The following is a 17627-nucleotide window of genomic DNA, read 5'->3' as shown; positions in this document are numbered from 1 at the left end:
TGTCATTACTCTTTGGTTTGAACATCCTAGTTTCTTGGAAATCTGATGGCTTGCTCTTTGCATTACTTATCTGTCTACCTACTCTCTATTTTATTTATGCTTTACAGTACTAGAGTTTTCCCCTGAGGCCTTATACTTGTCATGTAGGTACTCTAGCACTTGAACTACGTGGCTAGCACTTTTTAGTTATTTTTCACATAGACTTTCACTTTGCCCAGGCTTGAACTCTGATAATAACCATCTTCACCTCCCAAATAGCTGGCATTACAGGTATGTACCACCACGCATGGTCCCCTACTTTGTGTTAAAGGGATAACTATAGAAATGTGTTTATCTAATATAGGATGCATGTATTCTTTCTTCCATTTAGCCTACTCAAATCTCTCTTACAATTGAGTTATTTTATCTGTTAGTTTTTTTGTTTTTGCTGGTGGTTACTAATATGTTCTTTGTGATGTATCTGTGTGACCAGAAATGCTCACATTTATGACTGCTAGTGCTGGGATCAGGGCAGAAGAAGGAAAGACCCTTGCTTTTGAAGAAATCATAGTTTACACTGAAGCACAGGTTGGGCAAATTAGAGAAACAATGGTGATATTATTATATTGCAGAAAGCCTGTATGTGGAATTTCTCAGGATGTGTGTAAGGGAATGCTACAGGACGCTGCACTCAGCATCAGGATCATGGCCTGCTGGCTGAGCCCCCCTTCCTCTGGATGATAAAAGAGGCCATGTGCCACTTGTCCGCCCTGCTCAGATCCGCTTTCTCCCTCCCACTGTCAGCTCTGATGTGGGCCTGTGAGCTCAGGAAGACTATTTTTACACTAGTGCTCCACATTCATCCTTGAAAGCAGGAGAGATACCCCTCAGCAGGTTCAACCCCTTGTCAGACAGAGTTCCCTGGAAGGGAGCAGAGCCTTTCCATTGCCGGTGACTGACTGCACTTGTTCTCTTCCAGAGATGAAAAGAACCAGTCCATCATCGTCAGCGGGGAGTCCGGAGCTGGGAAGACAGTGTCAGCCAAGTATGCCATGCGTTATTTTGCCACAGTCGGTGGCTCAGCCAGCGAGACCAATATTGAAGAGAAGGTCCTGGCATCTAGTCCCATCATGGAGGTAAAGCTTCTCCTGGGTGTGTGTTGGGCATGAGAGATGGAATGACTGACCAGAGTATCCTCAAAGCATTGCTGGAGCCCTTAGAGAGCCCAGGTCCACTGCTGAGGAAGAAATGATGGTGGCACCTCCAAACCCCCAGATTTGGGGTGGGGCAGGGTGTTCTGATCCACCCGTTGTCATTTAGGTCCCCAGTATTGGGTGGATTGTCCTCAAGTTCTGTATTGCATATTGTGGTGAAGACCCTTCCCTACCTGTGCCCTCCCTGCCGCTGCCCCTTTCCCCATGGCCATTATGTATCCCAGCATGTCACTAAAGTGGACAGATGCCTTGAAGGGGCCACTGAATGAATCAGGAAGGCAAGCTTGTGGGGGAAGAGAAGGATAACAAGAAAGTCTGGGTAGAATATTGTTTCTTCTCTCCAAAAAGTATCAGACATTCTATCCTTAATTGGAAGGAAGAGCAAGGAAGAGTCACCACCTGTGTAAGAATGGCATCTGCTGAAGATCCTCAGGAATCGGTACTGGAGCCACTGGCAGGGCTGGACCCGCCTAGGTCTTTATCTCCTGTCTGAACCTGCCAGGGGCTCTTGAAATGGATCCTGGGCTAGGCGGGCTCAGAGCAATTGGGTTGATGAGTGCAAGCCAGAGATTTCTCCTAAAAATTCGATCTTGCTATAGCTTAATTCTCTTTTAGGGTTAGAATGCCATTTCTCTCTGTTGGTTTTCTTGATAGAAGATTAATTCTGATAGAATAGCACATTTAGGCCTCGCAGCTCCTGGGCCAACTTTGAAGCCTCACCTTTGAAGTCAGTTTGTTATTGCTTAGGTGCCATGCTGGTTAGGAGAGATCCTTCTGCCAGACTTAGGCAGCCCCTTTGTGTAAGGAGAAATACAGTTAAAACATCAACCACAAGATAGCTTCCCATTTCCTTGAGGAGCTCTCAACCCCATCAATTAAGACACAAGTCACTGTGGGTTGGTCTTTCAGGTTAGTTTGAAACAATAACTTCTTGGATCTCCTTAGTCTCCTGTCTCCTTTTTCCTTTACCAAGTGCAGCAGTAAATTTATAATTCAGTTCCTAAAAAAAAATCATTGGTTATCTAAGCAAAATCTCCTGCCTCAGAGTTGTATTATCTGAAGAACTTTTATGGGACTACTGAATGAGAAGCTAACCATCTGTTTGCAAGAAATAAACAAATGCAGGTTTCAGTATCTGTTCTTACAGAAATTGGAAAATATCTGATATAATTGAAAGTACTTTTACCAAACATATAAACAAAATGAGATACATCTCTTTATTGTTAAAAAAAAACAAAACACATTTCTGAAAACCGAAGATGCGTAAATGTTGCTGGGCTTCACACTTGAAGTCTGATTCACAAGGTCTGGAAAGAGATCTGAGAGTGCATGTTCCTCCAGAGTTCCTGGGTGATGCCAAGACTAGCTTTAGTTAACTTCTTTCCAATAGCTGCTATCCTGTCACTTAGCAGATCATAAAAGCAAGAAGCCAGAAGTAAAGCTGTGGATCATGTACTAGAATACCAGCCTTGATCATGAGTACCTGAGTTCAAGCCCTAGTACAGAGAGAAGGGGGAAGAGGGAGGGAGGGACAGAAAGGGAGAGAAGGAGGAGGGAGAGACAGTGAGAGAGAAAATCCAGCATAGCACTATTGCCAGCTGATAATCATTCCATGTTTTGCTGTATGTCCTCCCCCCGCCCATTTTTTTTGAGTTCCTGAGCTGCTGGGCAGCGGTAGCTTTGAGAGAAGCTTGGCTATCGACAGGGAGAGGAAGACCTGTAGCCAGGCAGAAGCCTGAGAAGGATTCTAAAGAATGTTGCCAGATAGAGATTGAGAAACTTTTGTACTGCCAGAGTAAAATTCAATTTTGCCAGCTTTCAGAATTGATCTGGGCCCTTGTTTGGGGAAGTCCTATCAGCCTGTCCCTCCTCAAAGCTTAATCAGGGAGAGCTGATTACTGATTACTATGCCCCAGTCCCCAGGAAGGGTTGCACCTCTCCATGAGCAATCAGTTACACTTATGTAATGTCTCCTTGCTTCCACAACAGTCCAGCAAGGGCAGGCACCTCCTGGGGAGACTGAGGACTGTCCAAGGAGGTAGAATTCCTAGCAGGCTGTGCTAAGTGGCAGCTGTTGAAATTAAGGCAACTAGAAGACCCACTGGGATTGGCTGGGACAGATTAGGGTGATTTATTATCAGTGCCAGTGCGTTCTGACCTTATTCTGTTTAAGGGCTTGTCAGCATCGCAGGCATGATTTGTTCACAAGTCTTCACTGATTAAAAGAACATTGCTAATCAAGATACTGTAGGACCAGGGATAGAACCCAAGTCCATGCCAGAGGATCACAGGGCTGCTTGGGGTTAAAGAAATCTACAGGCTTAAAACCTGGGAGCCAAAGAGAGCCCCACCACCTACTGAGAGGAAGAGAAGGAACAGGGAGTTAGTGAGCAAAATGTTAGGAACAATGTCTAGAAAGGTAATTTCATGTTTTTAAGATAAATAATCTAGGTACTTATGGGTGACACTTGGAATCCAGCTACTCAGGAGGCTGAGATCTTAGGAGCTCAGTTCAAAACTAGCCTGAGCAGGAAAATCTCTGAGGCATTTATCCTCAACCAGCAACAAGTTGGAAGTACAGGAATGGCTCAAGTGGTAGAGTGCCAGCCTTGAGTGAAAAAGCCAAGTGAGAGTGCAGAGCCCTGAGTTCAAGCCCCAGTACCGGCATAAATAAATAAAGGATAAATAAGAAAGCCTAAAGTATTAACCCATCCAAACAAGACTCTGCCCACCTGCATACCCTACTCATTTATCTCCTTGTGTTCGTCCCTGCCTCAGTATACGTTGTGCACCTCACACTTGTCTGAGCTCTGGTACCCCTTACCCTCTTTGTCCACCCTGTATTCATAAGTTTGTCCCTTTTGCTTCCCCACTGATACAGTTCCACTCCAAGACTCACTTCCGGTTTCCCTTTCTGCCAAGTATAGCTAATTGCTACCTTCTCTATTTCCATACTTAGAAATAGCTACTTCTTTATTATTGTACAACCCAATCATCTAATCATGTTGAAACTATCCCAACATATTGCTGTTCTTGTGTATATTTTCATGTCTAAATAATAAAGAGTGCGTTAAAGGGTCTTACTGTCTTCTTACAAATTAAGACATTTGAGCTTTTTGTGGGATTTTAACCTTATGTCATTGAAACTAGGCAGTCCCTTAGAACCTTCCAGAAACTAGCTTTTGCTCGTTGCATACCCATGAAGATCAACATGTCCCTTTGACCCTTTCCTGTAAAAGGATAGAAGTTTAGATGCTTGTTTAGATGGCTTATTTAGATAGCAGTCCTGTGGCCTTCATCAAGAGGCACAGAGTGTCTGTCTTTTTTATGATATTGGCATCCATACACTGTTATGCCTCCATCTTTTAACCCATCTGAGGTTGTACTGCAGTGATACTCTATTTTTTTTTTTTTTTTTTTTTTTTTTTTTTTTTTTTTGCTAGTCTTGGGGCTTGGACTCAGGGCCTGAGCACTGGCTTCTCAGGGCCTGGCTTCTTTTTGCTCAAGGCTAGCACTCTGCCACTTGAGCCACAGCACCACTTCTGGCCCTTTTCTGTATATGTGATGCTGGGGAATTGAACCCAGGGCTTCATGTATATGAGGTAAGCACACTTTGCCACTAGGCCATATCCCTAGCCGCTGTGGTGATATTCTTACTGTTATTCCTTCTGCATTTATTAGGTGGAATCAATCTATGAAGAAAACGTCTCCTTGCCAACCACTTAGTTCCTCAGAGATGGTGCTTTGTTTTATTTTAAGGAAGGGAGAGATTTATTTTTCTCATGCCTTCAGAGAGTTTACTAGATGGCCTCTCGACCTCTTGTGCCTTGGCAGAACACTTTGGCAGCAGGAGTGTATGGTGGAGAAGGTTCTAAACTCACCTCATGTGGCAGAGAGGCCCTAAACTGCAGCTTACACAGGAGTGTTAAGGCACATGGTTTGATTCTTTATTTACTAGTTCCAGGGTAATGGGTTTCCCCAGTAATCTTCTGAGATGCTTCCTCATCCCCTTTCATGAAAGGCTAAAGTGAGAATTGGCATTTCTGTCTTTACCTTTGAATTCCACTCAGCCATTTGAGCTGTAGAAGTTCCCTGTGTCTGTGGCAACATCCTGTCTGGTGTGGGTGGTGAAGGTGGAGATAGAGGACAATATGGGGGACTATGAATCCCCAGAGAGTGAGCACCCACTTCAGACCCAACTGTGTCTGAACTTTGGTTTTGGCATGGCTATTTCCCAGCCATGTAACCCTAGACACATTACTTCAACTTCCGGCGTCTATGTTTTTCCCCTAAGTATGATGAAGAGTAATAAGAACTAACTCGTTGAGTTCTTGGTAACTTGTACTAACATTTTAGGGAATGCAGCCTGTCTTCCTATCACCCAGACAGAACTGGCTCACTGATGTGCAACAGTCTATGGACAAAACCCAGTATGCGACAGACAGTGGGAATCGTGCTGGAGCAGCCCTGTGGAAGGAATTATACATCCCTGCTTCCCTGGACATAGCCAATTTCATATGGCATGGAGCAGGAACAAGAGATACCTAGGGTCTGAGAGAGCAAGAGGAGCTCCTTTTGTCTGAGTCTAGGTGACCAGGTGTGGTCAGGGAAGTTTGGCCTGACCGCCTTAAGGCTGAGACTTGAAGGAAGAATTGCTGTTCAGTTTCCGGGAGCCTTGGCGAATGTTCCTGGCAGAAGGAGCTACATATGTGAAACTTGGGTGGGCCAGGGAGCATATAGGGCTTTCAAGAAAGAAAAGAGGCATCCAAGGTTGTTAGAAGCTGAGGACCAAGGACAACAGTGATGGGAGGCAAGGCTGGGCTGGATCCTGCCAGGCATGTAAGCTCTGCTGAGGATTTACAAGTAGCTCAAAGGGTAATGGAGGCCACTGAACCGTTTTACACCTGAAATATGATTGGGTTCACACTTTAAAAGAATCCCTAGGCGGTCAAGAGGAGACTTGGAAGTGGGAGACAAGAGGGTGACCAGTCTTCTGAAGAACTTGTCTAGAACAGAGATGATGCTGACATGGACTAAGGCTATGGTAGTAGGACAGAGAGACGTAGGAATTTTCTCTACTATTTTGGACATTCATATTGGCTGTATCTGAGCTATAAGCCAGTGGGTAGGTAGAGGATAGTGGGCCGGTTCTGGGCTGAACCACTTCTCTAGTGCAGAGTGAGGCCTAGACTTATGTGAACAGACCACATGACCCCAGGTCTAACTTCCAAGGTTTTGTTTGTGGAGACTTAACAGGATGTTTTCATGAGTATTAGAGGTCAGTTTTCTGAAGCAGTAGTGATGAGCCTTCAGCTGGGCTGCTAGCTGGTTAGCTATTGATGCTGGCTATGCTTTTGGGGTTTGGGTATCGGCAGATACTAGAAGTTCTTTGGCTGGGACTCTATTGGGCCAGAGCAGATTGGGAATTTGGCTTTTGTACTTCCTATTTCATAGCCCACCAGAAAGGTATAGCTGGTAATTTTTCAAGTGTTTGAGCTATCTCAAAATGTAAATATATAAAAGGGATTAAAATATTAATTTATTACCAATGTTTTAATATTGAATTGAATATTCATGTGAGACCAGCCATTTATAAAGGTACAGAAAGTGCTTTTTGAATTGTATCCTTATATAAGAAATGATACCAAAAGGGTGACAGCTCCTGATTTGTAAAATTAGTGTTTGTGTGTGTGTGTGCATGCGTGCATGCGTGTGTGTGTGTGTGTGTGTGTATACTTGTGGTCTGTTTCTAGGAAATTCCATTTATCAGCTGGGAATAACACTTGACAGCCTAATTGTAGATCTCTTCACAGTTGATTAAACACAGGAAGGTTGGTTCTTCCTCACAGAAAGTTCAGAACTTTCTGAACTGGGCAGCGCCACTGCTTTCTAGTTTAAGAGCTTAGTTCTCTGCTTCTCTAGGCCTTTCCTTCATGGTCCCAATATAACTGTTATGGCTGTAGCCATCCTATGTGCATTCCAGGCAGAAAGGCAGGAGGAAGAGAGGACAATGGGTGTAATTCCTAGCTGGTTTTTCTCCTTCCAGGAGTCCTTAATCAACTTATTACTCCCACTGGCCTTCCTTAGGAGTGAAGGAGGCTGGGAAATGGAGTGTTTTTTTTTTTTTTTTTAAAGTAAGCTAACAGAATTTCTAACTGGGCCCTTTGCCATCACAATAGTAGAGATGTTCAGCAAGTGAGGAGGCAAGAGAAAAGGGGACAGAGGCGACCAGAGATCTACTGTCCGGAAATCCAGAAAGCCATCCCTTTTTTTTCCTCCTTCCTATTGTTATGGTTCTGTCCAGGCCATTGGGAATGCCAAAACCACCCGCAATGACAACAGCAGTCGCTTTGGGAAGTACATTCAGATCGGCTTCGACAAAAGGTACCACATCATCGGGGCCAACATGAGGACCTACCTGCTGGAGAAGTCCAGGGTGGTCTTTCAGGTGAGCGCTGGACTCAGGCTCTTTTCCATTGCACCTCATGAATGAACTAACCATGCTTTACTGTTGTCCCTCCCCGCTCCCCGTGCCCTGGCAGCAGTCCATCTTTTGAGTCTGGAATTTGCATTTTCTTCTTATTGGGTTTTCTTTCATCGTAAGTGTTCCTTGAAATGGAAAAAATAAAGGTAATAAGTAGGCTACCAAAACATGTTGCACAATATTATCATTTCTTATTTTGTTCTTCGTGGTAACTGGGGTTTGAACTCAAGGCCTTGTACTTGTTAAGCATGTTCTCTGCCCCTGGAGCCACAACTCCAGCCCCTTCTCTCTGTCTCTGTCTCTGTCTCTGTCCCTTTTCCTTCCTTCCTTCCTTCCTTCCTTCCTTCCTTCCTTCCTTCCTTCCTTCCTTCCTTCCTTCCTTCCTTCCTTCCTTCTTTCTTTCCTGGGACTTGAACTCAGGGCCTGAGCATTGTCCCTGGCTTCTTTTTGCTCAAGGCTAGCACTCTACCACTTGAGCCACAGCGCCACTTCTGGCTTTTTCTGTTTATGTGGTACTTAGGAATCGAACCCAGGGCTTCATGCATGCTAGGCAAGTACTCTGCCACTAAGCCACATTCCCAGCCTTCTTTTTTTTTTTTTTAAGATAAGGTCTCATATTTTTACCTAGGGGGCTCCCTGTACCATGATCCTCCTATTTGTGGTCTCCAGTAGCTGGGAACACAGGCATATGCCACCACACACAACTTACTTATTGAGATAGGACTCTTGCTAATTTCTTTTGGACTGGCCTTGCTCCATAATCTTCCTGACCTCTACCTCCCATGTAGCTGGGATTAGAGGCATAAGCCACTGTACCAGATACAATATTGCTTTTTGATTCAACCAGTAACACATATTGAAGGCCTTTTGTGTATCAGCAAGGAATAAGGCAGTCCTTTTCCTTGTGGATTTTATAGTCTTGTGATTGGAGAATGTCAGAGTCTGTGGGTTCTGTTTTCACAGGAACTTTTTCATTTGATGGGTTGAAGATACATACACATATATGTACAGGTACATGTATATGTGTGTATATATGCATATGTGTGTATATATGCATGTGTGTATATACATACATATATACACGCACATACTTAGCCTTCTATTTAGTTTTCTTTTCAAGTAAACTGAGTCTTTCCTTTGGCTTGAGCCTTGCTCTTTCTCTCCTTATGGTCCATGTCCTCCTGCCCATCTGAGTCCTGTCTATTTGTGCCCCTTTTCCTCCTCCACTTGCTTTTGGTGGTGATCAGTACCACACCCCATTCCACCACTGTCCTCAGACCCCTGAACCAAGGCGGCAAGTACTTGTCCTGGTTTGAGTTGCTGTCCCGTTCTTCCTCTGGGCGCAGTGGCTTCCTGGTCCTCATGTTTCTGCTGCCTTCAGACAGAGACCTCAGGGCTGCCTCTGCTGTTGGTTTCCTGGTGGCAGCTCCATGCTGATACTTACAAAGTAGAAACAAAAACAACAACAAACAAACCCTTCAACCTTTGCTATCTCCACTCTTCATTTTGTTGCCCAACTTTGTTTGCAGCTCATGCGCTGGGTTGACAAGCCCACATCCTTCACCTCTGTGCAGGAGCAGCTATAGATGACTGTGAGATGTTGCCCGTGGCACTCATTCCTGAGCTTTCCTCGGCCTTTGGCTCTCTGTTCAGACCGTCATGGCTACCTGTCAGTGCAGGACCAGTCTGGCCATGAGTGTCTGCTAGCTTCCTCTCAGTGGTAGAATTTCTGATTGCCCAGCCTGACAGAATGGGCCAGGGCAGCTTTAATTTAGCTCCAAGTCTCCAGCAGATAAGAGAAGCCCAGAGCAGGATACTTTGCAGAGCATTGCTCAAGAGCATGGCTGAATAAATATTTGTGCAGTGACTGACTTCCCACCATTCCTGGCATAGGAATGATGCTCTGTATAGATGCTTTTGCATAAATCAGGAAGGAAACCTCCTCAGGGGATTAGACCCCATGACAGAGAACAGAAAGTCAGCCAGTGGGAACTGATGTGAGAGGGAAGAAACCTGAGAGAAGGTCTGGACTCAGCTCCTACCTCCTGCAGCACTTGGGAACATTGAGGGTGATGGGAGTGGGGAGAGTCACTGCCCTAAACTGCTTCACTTTTTCCTCCTCCAGGCAGATGATGAGAGAAATTACCACATTTTTTACCAGCTCTGTGCAGTTGCCAATCTCCCGGAATTTAAAGAGCTGGCACTAAGTAAGTCAATAGGTTCCTGCTGTTCCGCGAGGTGTGTGGGAGAGGGGAGGAGCTGCATTTGGAGCAGCTAGTGTTACTCATAGAAGCCCTCCATTGTAGGTTATTGTTTCAGGTCTATCCCTGAATGGGCCTTGATCCTTAGGTCCTTAGATCTGAACTCCATTGCACAACTAGTAAAATAGGGTTGACTGTACCCAGGCCACCTGTCATAATACATGTATGAGGGAATAAGTGGTAGAGGTGGAGGCCTGTTCTGCACAGGATATGCTTACATTTCATGTCTATGTTTTCAGCCGGGTGCAGTGGCTCATGCCTCTAATCCTAGCCACTAGGGAGGCAGAGGTTGGGAGGGTCCTGGTTCAATGCCAGCCTGGGCAAAAATTGATGAGACCTTCCCATCTCAACCAATAAAAAGCTGAGCAGGATGGTGAGTGCCTGTCATCCCAACTATGTAGGAAGCATAAATAGGACTATCCAGGGCAGCCCAGGCATAAGTGCAATATCTTATTTGAAAAATAGCCAAGCGGAAAGGTCTGGAAGTGTCACCTAAGTAACAGTGCTTGCCTAACAAGCATAAAGACTCAGTTCAAACCCTAGTACTGCAAACATTAAAAAAAGAAAAGAAAAGAAAAAGAAAGAAGGGAAGGAAGAAGAAAAGGCTGTTTTCTATTTCAGGCATCATAAGAAAAATGCGTGATGGCCACGAGACTCTAGAAATTTAAGATAATGAATATCAGTTAGTTGTGGTCACTGGAGATACAGGATTGAACAAAACAACTGTGAGTCCTGCTCTCGCTTAGCCTTCCAGGCAGGCCAGAAGGTGTGCTGGGAAGTCGTCTTTCACTGTGAATGACATCTGCTGTGACAGTGTGTCCTGTAGCTTGTGAGCCACATTCTCCCAGGGTCATCATAACCTCCTCGAGGACAAGGACTGCATGTTACCTGCTTGAGAGAGCAGGTGCCACGTGCTCCTTGTTTGAGAATTGTCCTGATCTGGTGCCATGTGGCTCTAACTCTGGCTCTGAATCACATATGGCCAGATAGACAGCCACATTATGGACCACTGCCATCTTTCTCTGCCTTCCCAGAGTAGGCCTGGGCCCAGTGGATCTTTTCAAGTTCAGTCTGCAGGAAATGGGACACCCACACCCACAAACAAGGCCAATTTTATAAAGAATGACCAACTAGTGTCAAGATCTACCTGGCTATTTTTGAACTACTTGGTCCCATACTTTAATAGGGAAGAAATCCCAGTTTCTCTCCACTCAAATAAGTTATTGTTGGGATCTGGACGATCCCTTTCTCCCCCCACGGGGAGAATGGTAACCACAAACTCTATGAAAGAGCACTCAGCCTGGCCCTCCGCCAGCGGAAGGCCAAAGGCGTGCTCACATGGGCAAGCGCTAAGTTGAGGACGGGTTGCTGAAGCTTCCCCTCCCCCCAGTCCCCCCACATGTTACCGAGGGCGGAGGCGAAAAGGAAGGCATCAGGGACACGCTGCGGTGGTGGGAAGCGTCTCAAAGACTTTAATATGGAAGGGCACTTATATAGAAGTAATGGCGGGAAAGAAAGGGGGCTGGCCAAAGGGCCAGTCATAGGCTAGGGATCACGTTCATCAAGTGACCTCACGAAACTTCCCTTTGTGGGCGGGACAACCCCATCATGGTGGCACCCACGTGTTCACCTCCCAAGGGGTGGAGGCCAGAAGGTGGGAGGGACTTCTATTGTCCCAAGGCTGGTGGAAGGGCAGCCTTTCCCAGGCCATAATAATCCCCAACAAGTTATATTGAGGGCCAAATGACTTTTCCTTATCTCATGTCTGAGAAAGGTGCAGACTCCTTGGACTCCCAACCGGAACCCTTGAAAACTACCCAATTTGATCCATTTCTTACATCTTAGCATCTTGGAGTAAAATAGAGAGGCTTTGATAAGCTCTTGTGCTCTGCGTAGTTTGGCTTTGAGCTCTGAGGCTTGGTGTTTGGTTCCACTGATAACCCTGGTCAAGTAGCTGAAAAGTTAAACTCATGAAGGACTAGCCATTGGCTCCAAGTGATTTTTTTAGACCTGCCTCACACCCTTCTTTTCCAATCCCAATGAATAATTTGTAAGTGAACACATTATGGGCAAAACCCACACAGATGCAAGGGGTCCATTTTCCCTTATATGTCCCTCCAGCAATTAAGCAGTACGTTTCTTTTCCTTTTCCTTGTTTGCCTCTGCAGGTGTGTTGATCAGTTTAGTAAAGCACCTCTTGCCTTATACAGCTTAGAACACAGCCTCCTCTGGTCACAAGCCTGTGATTTTGACCTTGATGGTCTGGCACTTATAACATTGGTTTATGTCTCCTCCGTGGACTGTTAACTGCCTGAGCCAGTATCTGCCAGGTGAAGCAGTTAAGTTCCGGCTTCACTGGCCTGCAAGCCTGACTTGCAGGTAGATTGGGTGGGTGGAGGAGAGCTGACTACGTGCCATTGCATAATTCCCATTGCAAGGGTCTTCTGTGTGGTATTGATTGCAGGCTTTAAGGTGGATTCTGTCTTCTTAAGGAGATGACCACGTTGATCAGAATGTGATCAGTGGGATTGATGGGAATGCTATTGCTGTCCCAGGTGGCCTCAGCCTGATAAGCCTCAGTCTGAACAAGTGATCCAGCTGAGCTTGAGTTCAGGAACTCAAGCTGAGCTTGAGTTCAGCTTAGAGCATCAGTTAGTAGGACCCAGGGTGTTGATAGTGAGTCTTTGAAAGCTGCTGAATATGCCTTCCTCCTTGTGGAAACCCAGTGTCCTCCTATGACATCAGGGTGATGCCGACATGCTTGGCTGCTGCTTGATGAGTTAGGTTTGATTGATGGCAAAGATAAATGATCATGTCTACAATAAGAGCATCAAGTAGTTGGCACCCAGGCTTGACCAGCCCCTGGTAAGCCTGTGTAGCCCCAGAGACCCATGTTCCTCAGTTTTCCTAGTGAAGATTGGGGGCAGATTCACTCAGTCAACTTCAGGTGTCACTATGAAAGTTGTCAGATGAAATGACCTAAAAATGAGAACGTTTGCTTTTATCAAAGGCTTTAAATTGTTACATTGTTCAATTCTGGAGCTTGCAGAGTAATTGGCTATGAAAGTATTAAATATGCTGTCTTCAACGAAGATCTGATGTGATTTGACGTTTCATAAAAATTCACTTCTGAGACAGATGTCAGTGGCTCATGCCTGTCATCTTAGCTTCTCAGGAGGCTGAGATCTGAGGATTGTGGTTGTAAGCCATCCTGGGCAAGAAAGTCTGTGAGACCCTTATCTCCAACTGACTACCAAACAAAAAACCAGAAGTAGAGGGGTGATTCCTCTAAGCATACAGTGTACTTGGGAATGCCAGATCCTCTTCAAAAAGAAATTTGGAGTGAATCCTATTAAACTGAACTACCAGGGACCAATTTATCCTTTTCAGTAATATGTTTTTCCTCATATGGACAGCAGCACATTGAGATACTGTAACGTAGTTTTCATTGTTCGGTTTTCTCTCCATTTGCTGTTGTGCGTAAATAATATTTTAAATGCTCTGGGACCAAAATGTAGTCTGGGATACATGTTCAGGTTGTAGAAATCCTCCAGGGTCATTATCTTTGGGTCTGTGGATGACTCTGGGCCACTGTCTCACTTCTTACTTGCTCGCCACTCCCAGCTTGTGCAGAGGACTTTTTCTACACGTCACAAGGAGGAGACACATGGATCGAGGGTGTAGATGATGCAGAGGACTTTGAGAAGACTCGACAAGCCTTCACACTCCTTGGTAAGGGGCCTGCTAGTGGGAGAAACAGGCCAGGGGCTGAGCCCATCCAGGGGAGGAAGCAGGGTGATATCCACTTAGCTTGCCAACCTTCATGAGCTAAGGGGGAAAAGCGCTTTTGCCCTTGGTGAATGTTTTCTTACAGAGTCATTCTAACTTTCAGGCCCCAAAGCTGAAAATTTAGAGATTTGTTAGAATTCTTTAAGATAAGATTTTGAGGTGAGGTGCTGGTGGCTCATGTCTGTAATCTCAGCTACTCAGGGAGTCGAGATCTGAGGATCACAGTTTGAAGGCAGCCCAGGCAGGAAAATCCATTAGACTCTTATCTCTACTTAACTACCAAAAATCCAGGAATGGAGCTGTGGTCCCAATGATAGAGCACCAGTGTTAGGCAACAAAAGGCAAGTGAGAGTATGAGGTTCTAAGTTCAAGCCCTGGCACAGACACAAAAATAATAGAAGATTTTGAGGGTCTTTTTCCAGGCACTGGAAAGTATCCCTTATTAAACCCATTTAAAAAACAAAACCCTAGAGGAAAATCTGAATAGTTCTGTGTTTCTGTGCTAAAGCTTGGGTTCTGAAGCAGTGTTCCTGCAAAGAAAGACACCTCTACTGGGGCCAGATCACCTCTGTACTAGTTATGGAATCTGATCAGGAAGCAGACCATGAGTCTGGTAGCTCCATCACACGTACACAGATAGTGCTAAGTGTTAGCTGTTTCCCTTAAAGCTTAGCATTGAAACCCAGAAAGCAAGAAGTTCTCTTTGTCCTTCAGGGACAGGTAGAGATGGTAGAGCTGGAGGAAATTGCACTTCTTCTGCTTATTTGGGGAAAAAGAGACTCCAGGTAGCAAAATAGAAAGTAACCCTTTCTCTTCTGTTCTTTTCTTTTTTTAGTGCTGATTCAAGAGCTTGAACTTAGGGTCTGAGTGAGCACTGTTCCTGAGTTGTTTTTTGTTGTTATTTTTGCTGAAGGCTAGCATCCTATCACTTGAACCACAGCCCCACTCCTGGCTTTTTGCTGATTAATTAGAGATAGAGTCTCAGACTTTCCTGCCTGGGCTGGCTTCAGACTGCAATCCTCAGATCTCAGCCTCCTGAGTATCTAGGATTACAGGCATAAGTCACCAGCACCCAGTTGGTAACCCTTTCTTAATTGGAAATTGGAGTGTTCAGTTCAACATGTCAACACTGAAAATTCCTCATACAATTAAGTGATGTGAATTTTTAATGTGGGTTGAAAACAAAGTAAAAGAAAAGAAATTGAAGTGTCAGCTCCTGGGACCTATAGCCAAGAAAAGGGAAAGTATGAGAAGTCAGCCTGAAACCCAGCAAGTGGTACAGAATGGACCTTTCTTTGTATATGTATACCATGTTTTGTTTTGGCTTGTTTTTTTTTTTTTTTGGTCAGTCCTGGGGCTTCAACTCAGGGCCTGAGCACTGTTTCTGGCTTCTTTTTGCTCAAGGCTACCACTCTTCCAACTTGAGCCACAGCACCACTTCTGGCCTTTTTTTTTTTTTTTCCTATTTATGTGGTGCTGAGGAATTGAACCTGGGGCTTCATGTATACGAGGCAAGCACTCTTGCCACTAGGCTATATTCCCAGCCCATGTATACCATGTTTTGATCACACATAATCTCCACATCTTACCTCCACTTGCCCCTCCTCCTCCCTCCCACTACTTCTCTCTCTTCCCAAATAGAACTCGGGGCTTGGGCTCTGTCCCTCAGTCTGTCCCCCCAGCCCCTTTTCTCAAGCTTAGCACTCTGCCACTTGAGCCACAGCCCCACTTTCAGCTTTGTTGGGAGGTAATTGGAGATAAGAATCTTATGGACTTTCATGCCAAGGCTGGCTTTGAACCTCTGTTCTCAGATTTCAGCCTTCTGATTAGCTAGGATTACAGGTGTGATCCACCAGTACCTGGCTTTATCTGGGGAAATTTTTAATCCTGGCATGACATGTTTGTGCCTCTCTTTTGTGCAAGCGTTTACTCACCTTTTTCAGCTGCAGTAAACTATTACCTTAAAGATAAATAGCTTTAGCTGATGAGGAAATGGAACAACTTGTTTCATTTCTTAAATTGACAGTTTACTAATGTCCATTATATCTTTCTATAGCTTTTGTTATAAGGTTGAAATTCGAAAAGAAATGACTGATGCCTTCAAGCTAAATCTAAATGTTAAGAGATTGTTTATGCCTTGATAATTCCCATAGGGCAATAACAAATTTGACCATTGTATTTGCTGGCACAATGGTTCTGGATGAGGTATGTCTGTCTGTCCCACATATGAGGACCTAAGTAGTGGGACCAGTAACCACCACCCTGCTGGCACTGGCCATGAACCAGCGGCGTGGCCAGCCCATGGAACATTCCGTTTCTGGGGGTCTTCCCCCCCTTTCCCAATTGGCACTGGATGCATGTCACAGATGTTTGTTGGATATCATGCCAGGATAAAAATGACAACAGATAAATAACCATTCTTACTAAACTCCTAAAAACATCCATAAAGTGGCTGAAATGAAGTCTAAAATGAGTCTGGGTGACTGCCACCCCGCCTGTGCTCTTGGGGAAGTGTAAATGGTAGCGTGCCCCAGCTGGAGTGATGGAGACAATCAAAGTGAGGAGATTTCCCTTTTAGCCTCAGAGCCCCTTTGCCCTCTGAGCCATTTCTGTGAGTGGTAATTACTTGGTTTGCAGCCTGGACCATTTTAGGAGTCATTGGCTCAGGAAGAAACATCAGACTTCTTTAAAAAATCCTTAATAAGGGTGAAATGTCCTTTCTATCAAAGCACGGTTATTGAGTGTCATTCATTCTCTCCTTTTTTTCCCTTCCAGGAGTGCGAGAGTCCCATCAGATAAGCATTTTTAAGATAATTGCTTCCATCTTACACCTTGGAAGCGTGGAGATTCAGGCTGAGCGGGATGGAGACTCCTGCAGCATATCAGTAAGTTGCACCCAGTGCTGGAGATAAAATGTACACAGTTCACTCAATGCCTGCAGCCTGATACAACCAAAATGTGCCTTTTGCACTTAACCAAAATGTGCCTTTTGCACTTAACCAAAATGTGCCTTTTGCACTTAGAGGGCACCCCTAAGTTATTTATTCTTTACAGTAACAGCACCTGTTCATTCACTGATAATTTTTTTCTAAAGAACCAATCCATTTCAAATAGGCTGCCATTACATTTTTGTCATGGAAGGCAAGGGATATAGTGGCTATTCGATAAATTCTTTTTGATGGGTTGGTTTTCCAAGACCCCTGAGGTACATGGAATCCTACAACTTGTCATCAATCCACTGAGCACTGTTTGAGCTCAACTGAGGTTTCTGTAGCAAAGAGATGAAGCAGTATTGGACGCCATTCTTGATGACTGCCTCAAAGGAGCTTATGGTCTGAGTAGACAAGACAGGTGATAACAATGATAACACGTACCAAGCTGTGCCAATCTGAGATAGAATATTAAGTGAGACATCTGTGTCAAAGTCCCTCAGGCTGTAAAGTGCTCCATAAAGACTTATGATGGAGGTTATTTTCCTGGTGCCCAATGTAGCAGCTGATTTGGGGCAGATGGGCAATTGCTGGAATAAGTCCCAGTGCAAAGAGGTAGGCAGAGTTGCTGTGTCCTTTCTAGAATTTAGTGCTGCTGGCCTAGGCTAAACCTGGCATGCTGACTTGGAATGGACGAGCCTGTACCTGTGTCTACACTTCTGTGCACATTCACGACTAAGTCCTGGGAGGCACAAAATGAGATGAATTCTTGTTTCCCAAGGAGGTAGAAAAAGACAACACCACAAAATAAGAAACATGGCCATTCACAAGTTGATAAGCTTTTCCACCAGAGTGGACATGTGTTAATTTTCTACCATTTGTGAGGGGTGAGGAGTCATCAGAAGTTTAAGCCTGCCCTGCCCTTAGGGAGAAAGAGACTGAAATCTAGCTGGGATTAGGTGGCGTTTGT

General features: G+C 44.9%; 1 protein-coding gene across 2 annotated transcripts in view; it reads left to right on the top strand.

The window, feature by feature from the left end:
* Myo5b (myosin VB) overlaps positions 1–17627 on the top strand; it is a 281784-nt gene that overhangs the window by 154767 nt on the left and 109390 nt on the right. For both annotated transcript variants that reach the window (XM_048363621.1, XM_048363620.1), the window contains exons 5-9: positions 959–1115; positions 7498–7641; positions 9803–9884; positions 13563–13670; positions 16503–16612. In XM_048363621.1, the coding sequence (XP_048219578.1) occupies positions 959–1115; positions 7498–7641; positions 9803–9884; positions 13563–13670; positions 16503–16612 (601 nt within the window). The remainder of the gene's footprint in view (positions 1–958; positions 1116–7497; positions 7642–9802; positions 9885–13562; positions 13671–16502; positions 16613–17627) is intronic.

Source organism: Perognathus longimembris, chromosome 15 (genome assembly GCF_023159225.1).
Source record: "Perognathus longimembris pacificus isolate PPM17 chromosome 15, ASM2315922v1, whole genome shotgun sequence".
Classification (NCBI taxonomy): Eukaryota; Metazoa; Chordata; class Mammalia; order Rodentia; family Heteromyidae; genus Perognathus; species Perognathus longimembris.
This window is presented reverse-complemented; position numbering and strand designations above follow the sequence as displayed.